Source organism: Castor canadensis, chromosome 5, assembly GCF_047511655.1.
Source record: "Castor canadensis chromosome 5, mCasCan1.hap1v2, whole genome shotgun sequence".
Lineage (NCBI taxonomy): Eukaryota > Metazoa > Chordata > Mammalia > Rodentia > Castoridae > Castor > Castor canadensis.
In genome coordinates, this window is record NC_133390.1 from 86,526,808 (window position 1) to 86,545,621 (window position 18,814).

General features: G+C 45.2%; 1 protein-coding gene across 8 annotated transcripts in view; it reads left to right on the forward strand.

Annotated features, from left to right (window-relative positions):
* Positions 1 to 17,134, forward strand: part of Mcf2l2 (MCF.2 cell line derived transforming sequence-like 2) — a 210,382-nt gene extending 193,248 nt beyond the window's left edge. For 2 of the 8 annotated variants that reach the window (XM_074073654.1, XM_074073655.1), the window contains 5 exons: positions 2,548 to 2,581; positions 4,098 to 4,195; positions 14,119 to 14,207; positions 14,547 to 14,662; positions 14,733 to 17,123. In XM_074073654.1, coding sequence (XP_073929755.1) covers positions 2,548 to 2,581; positions 4,098 to 4,195; positions 14,119 to 14,207; positions 14,547 to 14,662; positions 14,733 to 14,868 — 473 coding nt within the window. In that variant the 3' untranslated portion in view covers positions 14,869 to 17,123. The other 6 variants (XM_074073658.1, XM_074073659.1, XM_074073657.1 and 3 more) reach the window with 5 other exon arrangements.
* Positions 17,135 to 18,814: the final 1,680 nt, after the last annotated feature.

Here is an 18,814-nt window from a genome sequence, read left to right on the forward strand (position 1 = left end):
TTTTTCTCCATCTTTTCTTCTAGAAGTTTCGTTGTGCTGTAGTTTAAGTGTTGCATTTACATCTTTGATCCATTTTGAGAGTTTTGTTTCTGTTTTTGTTTCATATCTGGTGAGAGGCATGGATTGAAGTCCAGTGTTTTTGCACTTCGATGTCTAGTTGGCCCAATGTCCTTTGTTGAAGGGACTATTCTTTCTCCAATTGACTATTCATATAAGTACATTTATTTCTGTATGTCTTATTCTATTTCATTGATCTGTTCTTCTATCTTGACATCAATACCCCACTATCTTGATTACTATAGCTTTATAATAGGATTTAAAATTAGGTAGTTTGAGTTCTCCAAATTTGTTCTTCTTTTTCAAGTTGTTTAGGTTATTCTATATCTTTTACATTTCCATATACAGTTGTCCCTTGGTATCAATGGAAGATGAGTTCCAGGGCCCCTGGTAGATACCAAAGTCTGCAGACACTCAAGTCCCTTACATAAAATGGCATGGTTTTTTGTATCTACCTTATGTACATCTTCTTATATACTTTAAATCATCTTTAGGTTACTTTTAATATCAAATACAATGCGGATGATATATAAATAGCTGTTATAGTGTATGGTTTGAAGAATAACAACAAGAAAAAAATCTCTACATTTTCAGTACAGATGCAATTTCTTTTTCCAAATATTTTCTGTCCATGGTTGGTTGGATCCATAGATGCAGGTCACATGGACAGAGGGCCAACTATATATTTTAGAATAAGTTTGTCAATTTGTTTTAAAAAAACTTGTTGAGATTTGATTGGGATTGTGAAAAATCTATGAATCAATTTGGTGATCTGTAGATCAACTGACTTTTTAACAATATTGAGCTGAATCTACAATTTAAATTTTTACTGAATCTACCCTAACCTATAGAAAAAAAAAAACCACATTTGTTAGGAGGGCATGGTGCTTATTCAGTTAGCAACTCAGACATACAATTCGCAAGCCCTCCTCAAGGCCTGGCCCCGAGCTCTCTAGGTTGTGACAAGAATGTAAAATCCAGGTAAGAAGCAAAATCAGACCCCAGGCCCAGAGGTGGCCCAGCCCCTTGCTTTTACAGACACACAAACAGAAGTTCAGTTAACTAAGCAGAACCAGGTCTCCTGAGCCTGGGGCACCAAGCAGGGTCTGATGAAATGTCACCACGGATGATGCAAACAGTGAGGGCTCCAAGAGAGAGACCTACAGTGGACAGTGGGAGTGAATGGGAGCCAGGGCCCTTGGCTGGACTCCTGTGAGGAGATAAGGCTCACAGGGCCAAGATGCATGTTCAAGAGTGTCCAAGCAATGGAGGGAGGGTGGTGCCCAAGAATCTAAGATTGAGAACATTGGGAATGCTAGCAATTTACACCTGTCTAGTACTTTACAAAGCTCTGACATAAACATTTGCACTCCAGTTCGTTTGTACCCAATCCTACACCACCTTTCAACCTTGGGATTGTTTGGCATAAGAACTCTGTACTCAAGGCAAGGCATGCAGAGACCTTGGGGACAGGGGAGAGAACACTGGGAGCCAGGGAGGGATGTGGAGTCAGGGCCTCTAGGAGGCAGCTGGCATTGTATCCACTGGGTCAGCTAGCATTTGGGCAGGGAGGAGGAGAGTGGAGCTGATTGGTGGGGCATGGCTGCTCCAGAAGTTAAGGAGAGAGTCAGGCACTGTGGTTTGGAACATCCTCCTCATTTGTGGCAGGACCACCTGTGATTGGAGGGTAGAGGGGCACTGTGAGGGAAGTCCAGGCCCACTAGGGAAGGGTTCTAGCCACAGGCAACTATGCAGGGCAGTACTCTAGGTGGAATACAAGGCAAGTCCCAGTCTTCATAGAAATAAAGGCTGAAGTCCCACTAGCAACCGGGAACACCTGCCAGTCACATGAGTAATAAAAAGAGGCCCCAGCCTTTGAAGATCATAGATCTGCTTCTAAATAAGCATATTTGGTGATGATTTGGAGCCTGGCTTGAGAAGTGTATGGATAGAGTAGAAGAAGATAAGATTGAGGAAATGGGATGGCCTCAAACATCAGGCTGAAGACTTTACCTTTTAGAGAGTTATAGGCCACAGGGAGCCACTGGAGTTGAGATGTTGAGATCTGTTGTTGTTCTTACACCTGGGGTAACACCTGGATAAAGAATTTGATTCTTATCACTGTCCAGGGACTCATGACCTGTCCCTTACCTAATGATAGAATTTGGGTTGAAGTAAAAAAAACAAACACTTAATGGGTACTTTGTTTATTCCTTAATTCAGTATTAAGGGAGCTAGCTGTTGAAATTTGGATGGACCCAAAATCAAGGTACACAGAGGACCCAGCAGGATGGGTAGAAGAAGTGGGAAGGGAAGCCAGGACCAGAGGTTGCCAGAGTCTACAGAAACATTTAGTAAATTTCTGGGAAAATAAGATCAAGATCTACATACTTACATATATTTTCATAGTATTCTCTCTACGTTTTATCAACATATAAAATCATTTCGAATTTGCTTAAGTTTGAGAGTGCTATTGTGTTTTTGTTTTAGGCCAAGGGAATCCACAGTTTGAAGCAAGAACTAGGTAAGTACTGATTTTTTTAAAGAAATGTTAAATGCTACAGATAGCTCATATTGATTTTTCACAACTTTTTATAGAGCTTTATTTTTAATATTTAACTTATTCCAAGAGATTTCCAATTTCTAAGTAATATCTCTTTCCTGACCCCACTGCTAGACTAAGCTGTCTTTTCTAGTACTTGCTGGCTGTGTCACCAGCTGAGGTTCTACCTACCATCTAGAAACCTCCCTAAATTGCCCTTGCATCTGACATTTTCTTAGCTTTCATATAAGAACCTCGAATTCTATTCCTATCTACATGGCTGTGCTGGCCTTCTTGCTGAGTAGGCAAAAGTACCCTCCAATATCAAGTCTTTCAGCTTCCTCTCTCCATGTATCACTGTCTGCTCTTCATTCCCCTTTGTCTGGGAGGAAGATGTGTCACACTTCTTTCAGGTGTCAGTCTCAGGGGTGCCCCTTGCCCATCTATTTCTGCCCCTTATATCCTCTCTCTGTCTATAACTCCTCTCCCTGCCCAAGGCCCTCAGGAGGTGCCCAATATATGCCTGTTGAAGAGTCCTGTAGACTGTGATCCAGGGGCCTGCTTAGATTTCTAGCTCATTTGGCCTGAGCTCTAACCCAAAGAGATGACAGAGGTGGCCTTGAGATCTCTTGAAGCCAGATGAGTCACTATCCCTTCACTCTGTACTCATGAGAGAGTACTCTAATACAGTGTTAAACAGGCTATATTATAATTTTGTGATGTGTTTACACTTTTTCTTGCTTACTAAACCAGGAATTCCCTTAGGGTGAGGAGGTTGTCCTACTAGTTTTAGCTTTCCTTGAGCCTCACATACAAGGACTTGTCACCTGTATAGGTTCTCAGTAAATATTTAGTGAATAAACAAGTGAAAGAATAATTAAAGAATAATATTAATTATTATTAATTATGTTATTAATAATAATAAGTGAAAGAATAATAAAAGAATAATTATTTTAATATTCTTATTATTCTTATTATAATTTGAATAATTATTCAATGAATAATCAAATAAGGCCAGCAAACCACCCTGAAAACAGTCAGAAGGGTGATGAGGTTTAGTTCAGGCTTATCTCGTTCATCTTGGTTCATCGGTCTACAAGGTGTTTATTCATTGACCTAATCTAATCCAAATGGCCTGGTACAATCGTTGGTATTTCAAGCCGATAAAGATGGGAGAAGGGAGTTAAAGTGAGCCAGTGAACCAGTTTCTGAAAAGACAAGAAAGGGGGGAGGGATTCTTCCTCTCCCTTCTCCCATTAAGATTCATATCCAGTTAGATGTTAACTATATAATCCAGCAAGTGGTGTCCTTTGAATATTCCCTTCTTGAATGTTATCTACAAAGCTGCAACAGGTAAGGAAGGAGAGAGAGAGAAGGCAGTCCTTAAGACTTCGGACCAGAGATAACTTGGTAAGAGTCAGTGTTGCTCCTGCTGGTAGGAAGGAATGCATGTGCCATTCATTCCAGTAATTCAGTGCTCATGTGTATTTTCCTAAAGCAAAGGCAATGGAGTGGAATATGCTCCCTGGATTGACAATACGGAAAGAGCTACAACTAGCCAGGAAGACCCAGTCTCTAACGTGCATGGGATTAAAGGTAGGATCCAATGCAGAGTGAGGCGCAGAAGCAGGCAGTGACATGGGCTGCTCAGACACTGAGGAAGGCATCACTCAAGTCCCAGCCCCTCACTAATTAGAAGAGGGAGAAATAGGAAAGATCTTATGCCACCTAAATGGTACAAAATGGATTTCCTGCTGCTCATATGTCTAGCTCTAATTTGGCCAGGACTCTCACGTTGAGAAGGAACTCCCTCTTAGGGAATGATGGCTGCAGGGATGACAGCATTACTAGAGGTCTGTGCCTTTGAATCAAGACACTGGATGGAGGCCCTTTATTTCTTGCTCTAGCCAAGATTTATGAAGTAGCTTCCCAAAACTTTCTGTGAAGAGCTTAGTATCTCTAGACCTAAGTATGTCCCCGTAAGATTTGGGCTCTAACCTCTTTGTGCGTGGCTTTTCCTAGGGGCACAATTGGATAGGGGATTAAAGAGGAAATCAGGCATTTTTATATTTCATATTTTAATGAATTAACAATAGATCATGTGTCCATGGGGCCTTGTATATGCTATTTTTGTCTTCATTTTTCTTTTGCTTTTTAGTTATTTAAAGATAATCTTATCCACAAAAGCCTCCTACTTTATGTTTTTGCCATGGCTCAGAGTGAGTAAATGTCTTGTGAATTTAGAATTTGAAATTTTGGTTTTTAGGCTGCCATAAATAAAACACCATAGACCAAGTAGCTTAAGTAGTAGAAATGTATTCTTTCACAGTTCTGCAGCCTGGAAGCCTGAGATCAGATGCCAGCACAGTCAGGCTCCAGTGAGCGCCCACTTCTTGGCTTGTAGATGGCTGCTTTCTTACTATGCCCCCCATGATCTCTGTTTTCAGAGACTAGTGACAGAGAAGTGGCTCTTGGCATCTCTTCTTACATGGTCCCTAATTCCATCAGATCAGGGACCTGTCCTCCTGATTACCTCTCCAAGTCCCTTTCTCTAAATACCATCACATTAGGGCTTCCACATGTGTTTTGAAGTAGGGATAAACAATAGCAGACTTTTGTAATTAATTTGGTGGAACATAAAATGTATCTTCTAGGGCATACTTAATTTGGCAAAAGCCTCTGGGATACATTTATTGAGTACCTAAACAGTATAAAAAGTCATTAAACACACACACACACACACACACACACACACACCCTTTCCACCCTATCCACCCTATCCCTCCCAGGCCAACACTAGCTAGGGTCAATTTATCCTTCAGACTTTTAGATTCTCAAATGCTCATGACCATGAGTGGCAAATTAAATGGGAAGATCACATAATTAAAAATGGAATGATCAGTCTTGGTCAATAAACGTTAATAACAATGCCATTTAATAAGGCAGTGATTCTCAGGGTGTGTACAGGTGTTACAAAATGTTATATTTAGAAAATGAAAAGTGACCTACTTTCTTCTTAGTACAGACCAGAAACAAGTGAGGGATTCTTAACTTATGGTCCCTACACCTTCTCTTCATGAGGCCTGTTTCTCAAAGGGATGTAGGAGGATCTCTGGGAGGCATGAAATTTTTATTATTTTCCTGGGAAGATTTTGGCTTGGCTTATAAAAAAAAAGTTTTTGAAAAAAAGATAAAGCTAGATATATATCTCCCATTGTTTCAGATTTATTGTGGTATTTGGATCAAGTCCCATTCTAGCTTCCTGCAAAGTGAGGGAAGATCCCCTGGTATTGGGCTCCTTTTTCAGCTGGGCCCCCAAAGACCAGTAAAATGTGCTGAGACTTACATTCTAAACCCATTGGGCTGTTTATTTAACAGATGACCTTTCAGGTGATTGGGAGCTATTTAAAAATTGAACCTACCAAGCCAAGTCAGGGTATGTTGGGTTCTTGAAGTGTTTAATTCCTTTTTTTCATATGCCAAGAGCCCCTTAAAAGGACCTTTAAGGTCATCTGTTTGAGAACAAAAGGATCAACACTGGCAAAACCTATAAATTTGCTGATCACCAGGACATATGAACAAATTGATAGATTTAGAGTTCTTCCTTCACCCAGAACATGGAGTGGGGGTTTTCCTGGTGCCTTTCTTTCCTTCCCTCTGTCTCTACCCTGATAATTTAAGGTCATCAGACCAAAAAGTCAAAGGGGGTGTGGTAGGAGGGACAGAAGAAAGTAGGGATGACAGTGAAGTGTGACCTGTTTTAGATTTGGTTATAGACTGTGTCCATATGTGTTGTTCAACTGCCAAGAAAAAGCCTGATGCAGACAATGGACCTTGGGTGGTGACAATGTGTCCATGTGGGTTCATCAGTTGTAACAATGCAGCCCTTTGGTGAAAGACACTGGTGAGGCTATACATGTATAGAGACAGGGAAAAAACAGGAAGTCTCTGAAACTTCCTCTCAATTTTGCTGTGAACCTAAAACTGCTCAAAAAAAAAAAAGAAAATCAAGTCTTCAAAAAACTCAGTAAACCCATGTGTAGCATGATAGCAGAGTGTTGACACCCTTCCCAGTTCCTGTTTATGAGGCTGGTGTGCCCATTCATCTTGCAGTTGCTTCAAGAGTAGTTGATCACACCTCACCATCATGCTTTCTGAGAATTGCCCTCAGCTGACAGAGCCACCTAGCCAGGAAATGCCCCAGAGGTTCTATCCTGCCCTAAGGGCCTATGAGTCACCCATGGCTTACTTTGGTACTTTGTCCCAAGATGGTACAGCTGAGGTGCTTCCATGCTCTAACATTTCCCAGGGGGTCAGGTTGATGTGAGACTTCAGCTGAATCCACATCTGTGGCTCCTCTTCTGCCCTCACTGCCTTCCAGGTTTCATCTGAAACCCTTTTTTAATAACACACTTGGATAGTCTGCTTCTGGGGAACCTACCCTGCAGCAGTTTAGGACCAGGAGGGATGCTAGCATTGGGTCACTTACTGGCCATATTGTAATGAAAGCCCCAGCACTGGTGGAGTTTTGAGAGTCCTGGTCCCTAACCTGTGGCAGCAGTTCAGTAGCCCAGATCTTCACTGAGGCGACCTGGGGTCAGACACAGGGGGAAGGGACACAGCAGCCAGGGCAATGTCTTCAGCATTTGAGAGGTTTGGTGAAATGTTATCTATCAGGATGGGGAACTAGGAGGCTTCAGGTAAGTACTAAAGGACTGAAGAGAAAGCAACAGGCTTTCTCCTACTTGGTCACTTACCTAAAGCCCAGTGTGACAATCAGCTTGCCCCTCCCAAACATGCAGTCTCACACAGCAAGGAGGCAGACTGAGCAGAATTGCAAGTGGCAGAACTGAATTCTCAGCCTCATCAGGGCTGCTGTAGGTCACTTGTGGCTCCTAGTGTCAGCAGTTGAGCAGGTAAAGTCAGCCCTGAGATGGAAGAAGGAATAAAAATGTCTGGGCACATGCTCTTGACCCTCTGGACTGGCAGGGTGGCATACTCCCCTTACTGAGGATAGACTCGTCCTGGTCCCTTAAGACAATGCAGAAGCCTCACAGAAGGCAAATAAGACAATGCTTGCTTTTGGCCAAGTTTGTCCCCACCCTCTTCTTGGCCCCTTCCGGAATAATAACAAGGATTCAGTTACAGTATGACCTGACTACAGAAGAGGCATGTGGATCTATCGGCATGAGCTCAAAATGTGAGGGCCTTGGAATTGTGCTTTAATACACCCCAAAGAAGACCCTCTGCTGAGGAGGTGCCAAATGGCCAGACTGACTGGACAGCTTGCCAGTAGGTATCGGCAAGCTTTGGCAGCACACTACAGCCTACACCACAGGCTCATAAATGGAGATGGCTTGGTAAGGGAATTGGGGACAGTGCGTGTGCCCAGCCATGTGGGCTCCTTGTCATAAAAACTGAGCTATGATGTGAGGGTAACTTACTGTGACATCTGTCACCACACTGCTCACCAGGGTTGATTTTGTCGGTGTGCTCTTCCTCCCTCACCGCTGTACATGAGTTACTCCTGAAGCTGTGTGATCAGTTAGAGAGGACCGTTCTTCAGTCAAGGAAGCTAGTGGCTGCATTCCCCTCCTAGAACATCCAAACTAGCCCTCTCAGGTCCATCTGTACAACACACAGCAGCCACACTTCCAAGACACTAGACTCATTCAAATGAGGTTACATGTGGCACTCTGCCTTTAAGATTCATCTAGCTGCCCACTGTAGAATGTCCAACCTGCCAGCAGAGGCCCACTCTGAAGCTCAGTTTGGTACTGTCCCTTAAGGAAACATCAGCCCCTCTCCAAGCCAAAAAGTAGAGTGTGCAATCAATAATATAACATTGCTTTGCTCAAGGGACTTGCTATAGCAAAAGAGGAAGGGCTGTGAATGTGTGACCCCTAGGTCCTTCCTCATTCAGAAGCTTCCAGTCTGATAAGGAGTGGGCAGCAGTGTGAACTCAGTACTGTGGGAAGGGGTGCTGTCCCTCACTATACAGTATGTAGCTTAAACTCATGGCTACTTTGTAGTGATGTGAATCATTAGGCAGAATATGTGGATCTGGAAGCCAAGACATCAAATAGATTGTGACTTTGCTTGCTATCACTCCTAGAGACCCACACGAGTGACTCCCCACTGCCACATGCACACACACACACACACACACACACACACACACTTTAGCCTTGACGAGTCTAGAGGTCTTGGTTACCAAGGGGACATTTCCACTAGGAAACACAGTAAGAGTCCTATTTAACTTAGATCTGTCTGCCACCTGCTGCTGCAGTTGTCCTAGACTGTACCTTTAAGTTACCATCTCCCTCCCACTCTAGACACACACACATCCCCCACCCCATCTGGTACTTCTTTGATGTCATGCACAGTGATTGTCCTAGACTTGCATCAGGCCATGCTTCTTCCTACATGCTCGCCCATTTCCAGTTACAGCCAGGCATGGGAGTACTGAGAGATGGCGCAGTGGGTCGCCTGAGCACCTATCTGCCTCTGCTGGGCAGCAGCCTTTCTGCACAATGGTCAGGACCAATTCCTCCTTCTTGTATGGCAGGGCCTTGCTTTGCCTGACAGTTTACTGGGATGAGGACAGAGTGGTAGGTCTCCTCATGTCAGAATGGGTAAGTCCCAGATAGGATAAGGGAGGAAGGCAGGAATTCTTCCATGGAACCATGTATTTCCATGGTGGGACTGTCACAGAACATGTGGGCATCCTGTTTCTAATGTTTGTGGTTAGCCAACCTCTCTGTGGTAGCTGACAATGAAAATAGGAGCGTTAAGCTAGTAAGTCTACTGACTTGGATTGCGCTGAGAAGTTTGAATTCTGAATTCACTTTTGTCTCTGATATGCAAAGTACTGACCATGTGAAAGGTATATAAAATGAGAACAAGTGTCTACTACAGAGTGCCAGAGGAAGGGCCTCTGAGGGCCTAACTTGGGTCCTCTGCTTGGGTCTCCCACAGGCTTGGAGGTGGCCAATGGGTTCTCCACTGCAACTGCATAAGGGTTGTTTCTTGGCTAACTTTTGTGGCATTACTTACTTTTAGGCCTAAGTAATTTACTTTCGTCATCATTATTATTATTATCATTAAAAATTATTTCAGGCACTCTTGTTTTTTAACGAAGATAATAAGTTCCAGCAAACATTCCTCTCCAGTGAAATTGTCGGTTATTTTAGATATCTGTCCAATTGGGTCTGAACTATTTTAAGTTGTCTAATTATAAAAAGTAATATACAGGCTGGTTCACACCTATAATCAGGAGTCAGAGGATCAGGAGAATCTTGGTTTGAGGCCAGGCTGGGCAAAAAGTTAGACCCTATCTCAACAAAAAATCTGAGAGTGGTGGTGCACAGCTGTGATTCCAGCTATGCAGGAGGCATACATAGAAGGATCATGATTTGAGGCTGGCCCCAGGGCAAATATAGGAGTCATATCTTAAAAGTAACTAAAGCAAAAAAGGGCTGGGGGTGTGGCTTACATGGTAGAACCCCTGCCTAGCAAGTGTGAGACTCTGAATTCAAACCCCAGTACTGCCAATTACTAAAAAGTGCTACAGAAAAGTACAAACAAAAAATGGAAATCAGACATAACCAGATATAAACACTATAAATATCTTCATCCAGACTTTTGTCTGTAGAAATGCATGGTTGTTAAAAAAAAAATGGAGCCATACTGTAGTTGCAGTGAATTTTTCAATAAAAAAATTCCCTTGAAGTGTACCAGACTTTGACCAAATCCAACTACACATTTCCGCCTGTCCTTCACCCCTACTACCCACTTTTGCATGAGTTCAAAAGGGCAGGTAGCTGCTGAACTAGGAGGTGATTTCCCAGTTGTGAAGTTTTTCTGATCCCATCTCAGAGCAGCTCTGAAGGTCTCAGACAGACAACTCAGACTGCCCTGGAAGCCGGCCAGGACTTTGACAGCAGAAAACTCACTGGGCAAAAAAATGCGCCTTAAGAATATGTGGAATCCGAAGCAATTTATTGAACACTTAGGAGTGATTCGCTTCCTCTTAGCCAAGACAGCTTTGCAAATCAAATCGACACTTCAGCCATACTATGTCCAAGTTTCCATTCTTGGCCACCAAACAAAAGATCCTAAAGCAGATTAGTACTGGTGGGGGGTGGGGGGTGGGGAGGGGCTTCTCAGGTGCTCTAGAGCGCCCCTGGGAGGATCAGGCAGAAAGCTGACCCTTACATTACACCCTAAGGGAGCTTTGTTAAGCAGTGCAGGCTAACTACTAAGGGCTCAAACTCTGACATCAGACAGACCCAGGCTCAAGTCCAGCTCCATCTCTTTGGACTTAGTTTCTTTGTGCCTAAGTTCTTTTATCATTTTTTTTACTGGAGGTGGGCTGGGATGTAGCTCAGTGATAGAGTACTTGCCTAGCATACTCAAGGCCCTGGTTAAGACAAAAATAAGATGGAGGTAATAGAGCGTTGTCTTATTGTAGGAATCTAGTGAGATTCCTCTGAGGTCAGTGCCTACATCTCTGTTGGCATAGGATTGTTAACAGTTTGTTGCCTACTTTTGCCCCAAGGGAAGGGAAGGGCTGATGAGGCTTATTCTCCATCCCACCCCTCAAGTAAAAAGGGTGCGCTTTGGTCCATGAGATAGAGATAGTCTTTAAAAAGCTGGGCCTGATTGTACAGAATTTTTAAAATCCAGTTTGAAAGAAAACAGTTTGACTATTTGAATGTCTATTACAGGCTAAGAGCTGCTTCTGAAGCCGCAGACTCCACAGCAGTCCCTTGGTGCCATCCAGTGGACAGCAAGAGAAAATCAATTTTGTTTTCGAAGTCTGTTTTATCACAAGTGTGTGTTCTGATGAGGGTACTTTAAACGCATTAATAGGTTCATTTGTGGATAAATTTCATTGTTTGTTTAAGCAAAATTAAAGCAGAATTCTAAACCCTAGGTGCTAAGACTAGATTCCCTGAACCACGTAGGGTTTATGTGACATGAGCTCTGAAGATCACCTACTGAGGGTAAAGAGAATATTCCCCAGTCCCCTGGCAGTGTGAAGTTGCATGATGTCCTTTCCTATTCTGCTCCTTCCCCACTATCACTCTATCCTTATCCTGCTGCATGACCTGGGAGTACCCCAGGACACGCAGGGCACACCAGCCCAACACACTGCTAAATCTTGACTGGGACCAATCACTGCATTTGGCAAAAATGCACCCATCATTTAACAATTTGCTGTCATCAGATTGAACACTTGTTAAGGACCCTGTGTGTTTGGTTTGGTTTGGTTTTTCTGAGGTGTATACAGGAGTATGTGTGTGCATAATACTTTTTTACCCTTATAATCTGTTTCCTCTCCTGAGTGGGATGAGACATTAGCAAACAAATTTCCCTCAGATGTAAATAACCACAGCACACCTGGAATGCACAAAGATGCTCCCAAAAACCTGTCTTCAGAATTACTATAATTATCATTAACAGTAATCATAGTATGTGCTATTTCTGAGTTCCCAGCAACTGAAATGAACTCTCATCATACACATTTTTGCTGATTCTCACACCACCTCTCCAAAATAGGTAGTGCCACCTCCATGTTCGAGATAAGGAAACAGGTGCTCAGAAAGGGTGTTTCCCAAGATCACACGGCTAGTGAGTGGGAGAAGCCCACTCCCCGCGCTGGGCACTGGCTTCTGACCTGCTCACCCGCACACACGCCTGTGACTGGACAGACCCTGAGTCTGAGATTCAGGGCCCCTCAGTGCTTCCAGCTTCTTATACCTAGGACTTAGTACCTGAGAGTCAGGTGGCAGTGAACCCAACAGGGGATTGTATATGCAGATGATTGAGGTGGAGCTCAGGCAGCTCAGGAAGCTGGGGCTGGAAGGGCCTGGCTAAGGGAGGGAACATGGTGCAGAAGCCAGGACAGCAGGGTCCTGACCCCTCTTAGGGCCTTGGGAAAGTCCTCACCATGGCCACAGCCTGGTCAACAGCCACTGTCTGGATGCCCATGAGCCCCATTTTCTTCCTGTAAATGTGGGCATGACCACAGGATGTTCTCTGAGATATACGGGTTCTAAGAATCCTAGATTTCTTTCCAGGAGCCCAGGTGAGATTTCAGGATTCCTGGTAAATAGGGTATTGTCTCTGGCTTAATTTTGTGAGTATATTTATAAGTATACAGTGTGTTAGGGTATAAAATTGGCACTTCCATCTAAAAAGTATGGAAAACTCAATTCTTGAAAAACTGGGGCCCCAGTTGTCTCCACTCTCACCTGAGGTGCTGGGTGCTGAGAAGGCCACTGGCCTCTGTTACTGTCCAAGGAGGCCTTTTGTCTTTCTCTCCCTGGTCACAGGTGGAGTTCACAGTCCACCCACAGGGAAATGGAGCCTGGGTCGTATTAGAGCTTGGAGACCCTTCCTCTCTTCAGGTTCAGGCAAATGCTTGCTCAGGATGGGGAATGGCCTAGATGACCCCTGGATGTCAGTCAAGTGTCTGAGAGCCCCTCTGTGTCCTACCCTGTGTCCCTCCCACCCCCTTCAACACCTAGCAGGAGAGCAGGGACAGCAGCCCCAGCTCTAGGTTATCAACCCCTGGTGCCAGTTACCCTGCTGAGTGACAGAACTTGTCAGGAACTTCGCAGTTCTCCTATTGCCTTCCAGCCCTGTTTGCCCCTGGAGGTGGGGGTTCTATGGCTGAAGAAGGCCTCAGCCTCCCAGCAGGTAGCTCTGTGGTCCCTGGCAGCTGGGCATTGTCTGGACACTGAGGCTATGGGCCCTCAAGACACAGCTCTTGCAGGTCACTCAGGGTATGATTGAGGAGAACACAGCTGTCTCCATCCCTCCAACCTGCCTCACAGACCTTTCAGAAAGATGTCCCCCCATCCTCACCATTTGTTCCTGGCATAAGGGACCCTAGGACTGGACAAGTGCTCTAATGGGGAGAGGAGTCTCTCTAGTTTTCCTGCAGAGTTGGACCTGGAGGGTGGAGATGGCGCATGTCCCTGAGGCAGATCCCCTCTGCCAGCATCCCTCACCATTTCCCATATATGTGTTAGTTATCTCCAGTATAGCACAGATTCTCTGAACCTTAGTAGCTTAAAGCAGCAAACACGTATGATCTGTTTCTGAGCCACAGCTCAGCCAGGCGGTCTGAGTTGCAGGTCTCATGTGAGAGTCCAGGAAAGCTGGTGGCTAGCACTGCGGTTCTCTGGATGCTCCAGGTCATCATCCACTCCAAGTGCTATATACTCCGCAGAGTGGTTGGAACTCAGGTCTTTCAGTTCCTGTGTTGCTTCCCACCCCTGTCCACTCTGGGGAAGGCAGAGCACCCTTGAGACTCCTCTTTAGGGCTCCCCTCCAACCCTGAAGGCCCCTTATGTTCCCAGCAAACAGTGAGGACAGGGAAATGACCATCTTGCTGAAAGATGGTTCCATGCCTTAATGATAGAACTTAAGAGATGAGGAGTGTCTCTGAGACAGGCACTGCCTGCTACATCTTGCCATTAGCCCCCACCCTCCTTTCCTTCCCCAAGGCTGCTCCAGCAGGGAGTTTATCTCCATGGAAACCTCTGAAGGTGATGAAGGAGCAGAAGATATGGAAAAGGAGAACAGCGCTCTGAGCGTAATTTATTTCATACTCTCCCTCACACCTGTTCATCAGCTGCTCCTGCCCCTCTCCCTCTCTCTATCCCCTCCTCCGTCCTTTTCATAATTCTCCCTCATCAGGATGTGGTCTAATCAGGAAGCTGAGGTCACTGGACCTTCAAAGTGGCTCTCCACTTTCCCATCCCTGCATGTCCCCACATTACTGTCTCCTTGACAATGTGCTGGTTTCTGGTCCCAATTAGGCACTCCTGCTGGGAGGTGGGAGAGCTGGGGTGGGCACTCAGTGGGCCTTACCTGGGCCAGGGCTCTCTCCCAGGGCTAACTCTTGAGCCCGCCCCTGTCCCCACCCTTCCAGCTCTCCGGACTTTTCCAGTTGGACGACTGCGATGACACGTGTGGCTCCAAATCTGTTTCCCTGTATACGGGAGAAAGCATGGAAGGAGAAAAAGAAGAACGCGACGAGGAGGACAGGTGAGTGTGGCCGAGGAAGGAAAGCGAACCTACTTCCAGTGCGTCTCTGACTTTTGTTTTGGAATTTCAGAGGGACGAGCAGCACCGAGGAGCACGCCGGGCTGTCGCCTGGCTTGGCGGCTCCTGCCGGGGAGACTACTCGTGTCCAGGCTCAGGCGGCGCGGACGAGGGCAGGACGCGCGAGGCCCTTCTCCACCGAGAACTGACCTTGGTCGCAGCCCATCGCGGCTCCTGGCCCTGCCCGGCCGCCGCCTGTGCCACCCACTCCGCGGGGATTGACAAGCCGCGGCGGTGCGGGGCCCGCGCTCCTCAAGCAGAAAGCGGCCAAAGGACCTTGGCGGCTGCGGATCTGCGCCCTGGAGGGATCCGGGGACCGCTGGGGACACCGGGGACCGCTGGGGACACCTGGGACCGCGGGGCAGCTGATCGCCTGCGCGGGCGCGCGGAGCTCCCCGTCCGTGCTTTTTGCTCTGGGCCAAGTGGGAGCTTCAGCAGCATCGCGGGCCTCTACCCACTAGATAGATGCCAGGAAACCCGCCGCCCCACCCTCCACCTGTTTATAGAGTGTGACAATCAAAAATGCCTTCGGACCTTGCTGGGAACTGACACCCACTTAGCCCGAGCCTTGGAGGAGCCATGGGAGCCGCGCCCCTCTCGGGATCCACAGGAGAAAGTCAGTGCAGTGCGCGCTCCCACGCTCCCGCGTTCCCACCCAGCGCGGGCTGCAGGGAAGGGCGGAGGTAGTTGCCACACACTAGTTTTTCAAATCTTATTTTCAGTTATCTCTCTGCTTAGTCCTATTCATTTTCATTTATGTTTAGCTTTCTAGTTACTCAGTTTTATACCTTTAGACATCTATTTATAATTCTTTTATTTCTAAGGTTATGTAGTTTTGGGTTTTGTTTTTCATTTTCAGTTATTTAGTTATTTCGTTAAGAGTTACAGATTTTTAAATTAATTAACAAAATTATTTTTTTTATTATCTCTTTACAATTATCTGAGTTTTCTGTTTTTAGTTATGGGAGTTCTTGAGTAATTTTTTTTACAGTTAAATAACTATTTCAAACTTACCGAAAGTTTTTGAATTCCTGTCGAGTTATTTATTTTCAGAGTGAAATGTTATTTACTAGGATTTTTTTCCTGAGTTATTTGGTTTTAGAGTTCTTTTACTCATACAGGTGGGTTTTTGTCAGTTATTTTAGATTCTAAGTTATTTTTAAATTCATTTATTTTCTGAGTTATTTGGATTTTGTGTTATTTTAGTTTTTAATTATTTTCAAACATTTTCTGAATTTTTTATTTTGAGAATTTTCTATTTTTAGTTATTTTCAGTTACTTAGTCTCCATTATTCCTTTTTCAGTTGTGTCTTTGCCATTTCATTTTTTCCTCTTTATTTTTATTTATTTAGATTTTCAGTTATTTAGAATTAGAATTACTTGGCCTATCAGCCAGATCAATCCAGAGGAAACACTGTATCAGTTATTTTAATAGAGAGAATTTAAAGAATTGCTATTCAGTTACTGGAGATTTTGAAAAGAAGAAGAAATTCTACTGAAATATCATGGAGATTTTAAAGAAGCAGCTACCACCCCAGGAGCTAAGGGGACAACAGGAAGAGCTTGGATTGTCACAATTCAGAAGGCTGGAGGTGGCCCCAGGGCTGGGGTTGGAGACCCTGGTTGAAGAGGCCCTGCCTATGGCACAGGTGGCTCGGGGGCTTGGGGTCTAGGATCCAAGCTGGATGCAGAAGAGGTGTGGCCGATGGGTGCTGGGGTCTCTGAACGCATGCTTGTGAGACCGCTACAGGGGTCCCTGCTGCTACAAGAGCCTACTATGGTCTCAGAGTGGAGGTGGTCGCTAGGCATAGGCATAGGCCTAGGACCCAGAAGGGAGCCACCTTCTGCCCTCCTCCAGCCTCTGATGAGGAGAGAATGGTGGCTGAGAAATGCCAGCTGTCACTCTTAGCTCTGGGGTTGCTTGGTTTTAGAGTTAGTTTGGGACTTAGTTCCTTTGCAATTGTCAGGGGTCATTTATTTTTATGTTTTCCCTGCACATGGGATCTGGCAGAGTCTTCAGTCCCCTGATTGCTTTAATGAAACCATGACCTTCCTCTGTGTTCTGCATCTACTTTGGACCCCAGACCGCAAGGGCAGAGATTAAGGGACAGACTGTTAAGGAGGGTCTCCTCTGAATAATTGTCCAGCAGAGCATTCCTGTGTGAAATTTTCCAGAAAGTGAATTTGTGTTGTACACCCACCCTGCCCTCTCCCCCTTTCCTAACAACAAAGTATCTTGTTAACAGTGTTTCAAATTTGTACACTATTTGCACAATAAAACAAAGTTCTTCCCAAATCTTGTATCTGTAATCTTAGGCTCTTGGACTAGATGAGGGCGTTCCCTCAGCTTCCCAGTTTCCGCACAAAATCACCAGAACATGAGATCTACTGTGAAAAGCACTTCAAGGTCCTAAATAGCAGTTAGCCATGAGTGATGAGTGAGGTGGGATAGATAGATGAGACAGAAGAATACTATTTTAATAGACATTAAAAGGGCCAGACTCAAACACTGAAACTAGAAAATAAAAACTAAAAAGCCAAAGCAGCTAGTCACCCCTCTCATCTCTTTTTAGATGCTTACGTACAGAACAGGGAGACCCAAAGCTAGCTGCATCAGCCTTCCTCTGAAATGTTACCAAGCTGCAGGGCTCCTTGGATAGGTAAGGGGCAAAAAGAATGAAAAGCACGTCCAGCAAAGGGAGGTCCTAAAGCACACCTATTGGCCCTAGGATCTGAGAAGTCCTGGATGATACCTCCCTGTTTCAGCACCCATCTTAGCCACCAGATCCAATATTGTAATGACCACATATATTCCCCTAGCTTGGAAAGTATAGGACTGAGGGATGAGGATTGCCACTTTGAGTCTTCACTCCCATTTCCTGCATGGGGAGCAGGAAATGTTTCCCTCTTTTTTTCCCCATTTCTCCCACTTTTATCTTGTGATACTAAATTCCTTTCCTAATAAACTTTACTCTTACTTTTACTACATTTTCTCATCTTGTCTGTGATAAGAACTGCCCCTTGCCACCATTCTGCAGCCTGAGCCGCAGTTGGTCTCATCCCTTGCAGAACAAAGCCCCACTGTCCCTTATCTCCTGCCACCTCTCTTTGCCCGTCCCTAGACCCTCCTTTCTCCCAAATGCTACTTAAGGCCAGACCCGCCGAGAGAAGCTGCTGCGCCATTTTTTCTTCTCGGCCAGCCGCCTGCTTAGTAAACTTTGGACATGAGCTACCTCTCGTGAGCCTCCTTTGTGTGCGGTGTGTGGCGTTTTCCTAACAGTCTGAATGCTTCCCTTGCTGTACACAGAAGTGAGGTATGTATCAATGGATCAGGTCTAAACTTTCCAGGAACAAAGGAGCCGCACAAGGTGGAGGTTTTAGGAAGAACTTATTTTGGTATAACAGGAAAAAGTAGGGAGAAGTGGGGGTGGGGTTGGGGGGTGGAGAAACATTCATGCAGGAAAAAGGGAGTGAAAACTCAAAACAATGGTTTGTATTGTTACACTGAGTCGCAGAGGAGATAGGAGGTGGGAGACAGCTCAAACACCAGCACAGGGTTTATTCAAGAAGAAACCCTGCAGAGGGCAGGATGTAGCCATAGCCAGAACCCCACCCACTGCTGCTTATAGACTTGGGGTAGATACAGGGGAGGGGGTGTGGAGGGGAAGTTTAGCTGGGTGAGAAAATTTTTCTGGGTTTAACAATTGCTAGGGGAAGCTAGAGGAGATGGATGCTCAGCCAGCTCTGAGCCCCAGGGCAAGATGAGAGTTTGTCATTCCCTGGAGGTTAGATGTGGTTCTTCCAATAAGTGGTGCGGTGTCTCCTGTAAGCTGCCTGCAAAGGTGGGGGGTCTGATCCTAACATGGCTTCCCTGTCGTTCACCATAACTCTTACCTGTGGCCTTTATACTTTCTGAGCTGGAAGAATACATGCAGTCATATTGTTAATGGCAACAATACAGGCTGTGATCAGAAAACTTCCAAATTCTTTGTGTCCCACAGGGAAGGTGCCATCACAGGACACATGGGTGTAAATGGAGTTTATTAAAAGTTAGGGAAGGGAATTACAAAAGGGAGCGTGGTGGGTGCAGGTGGA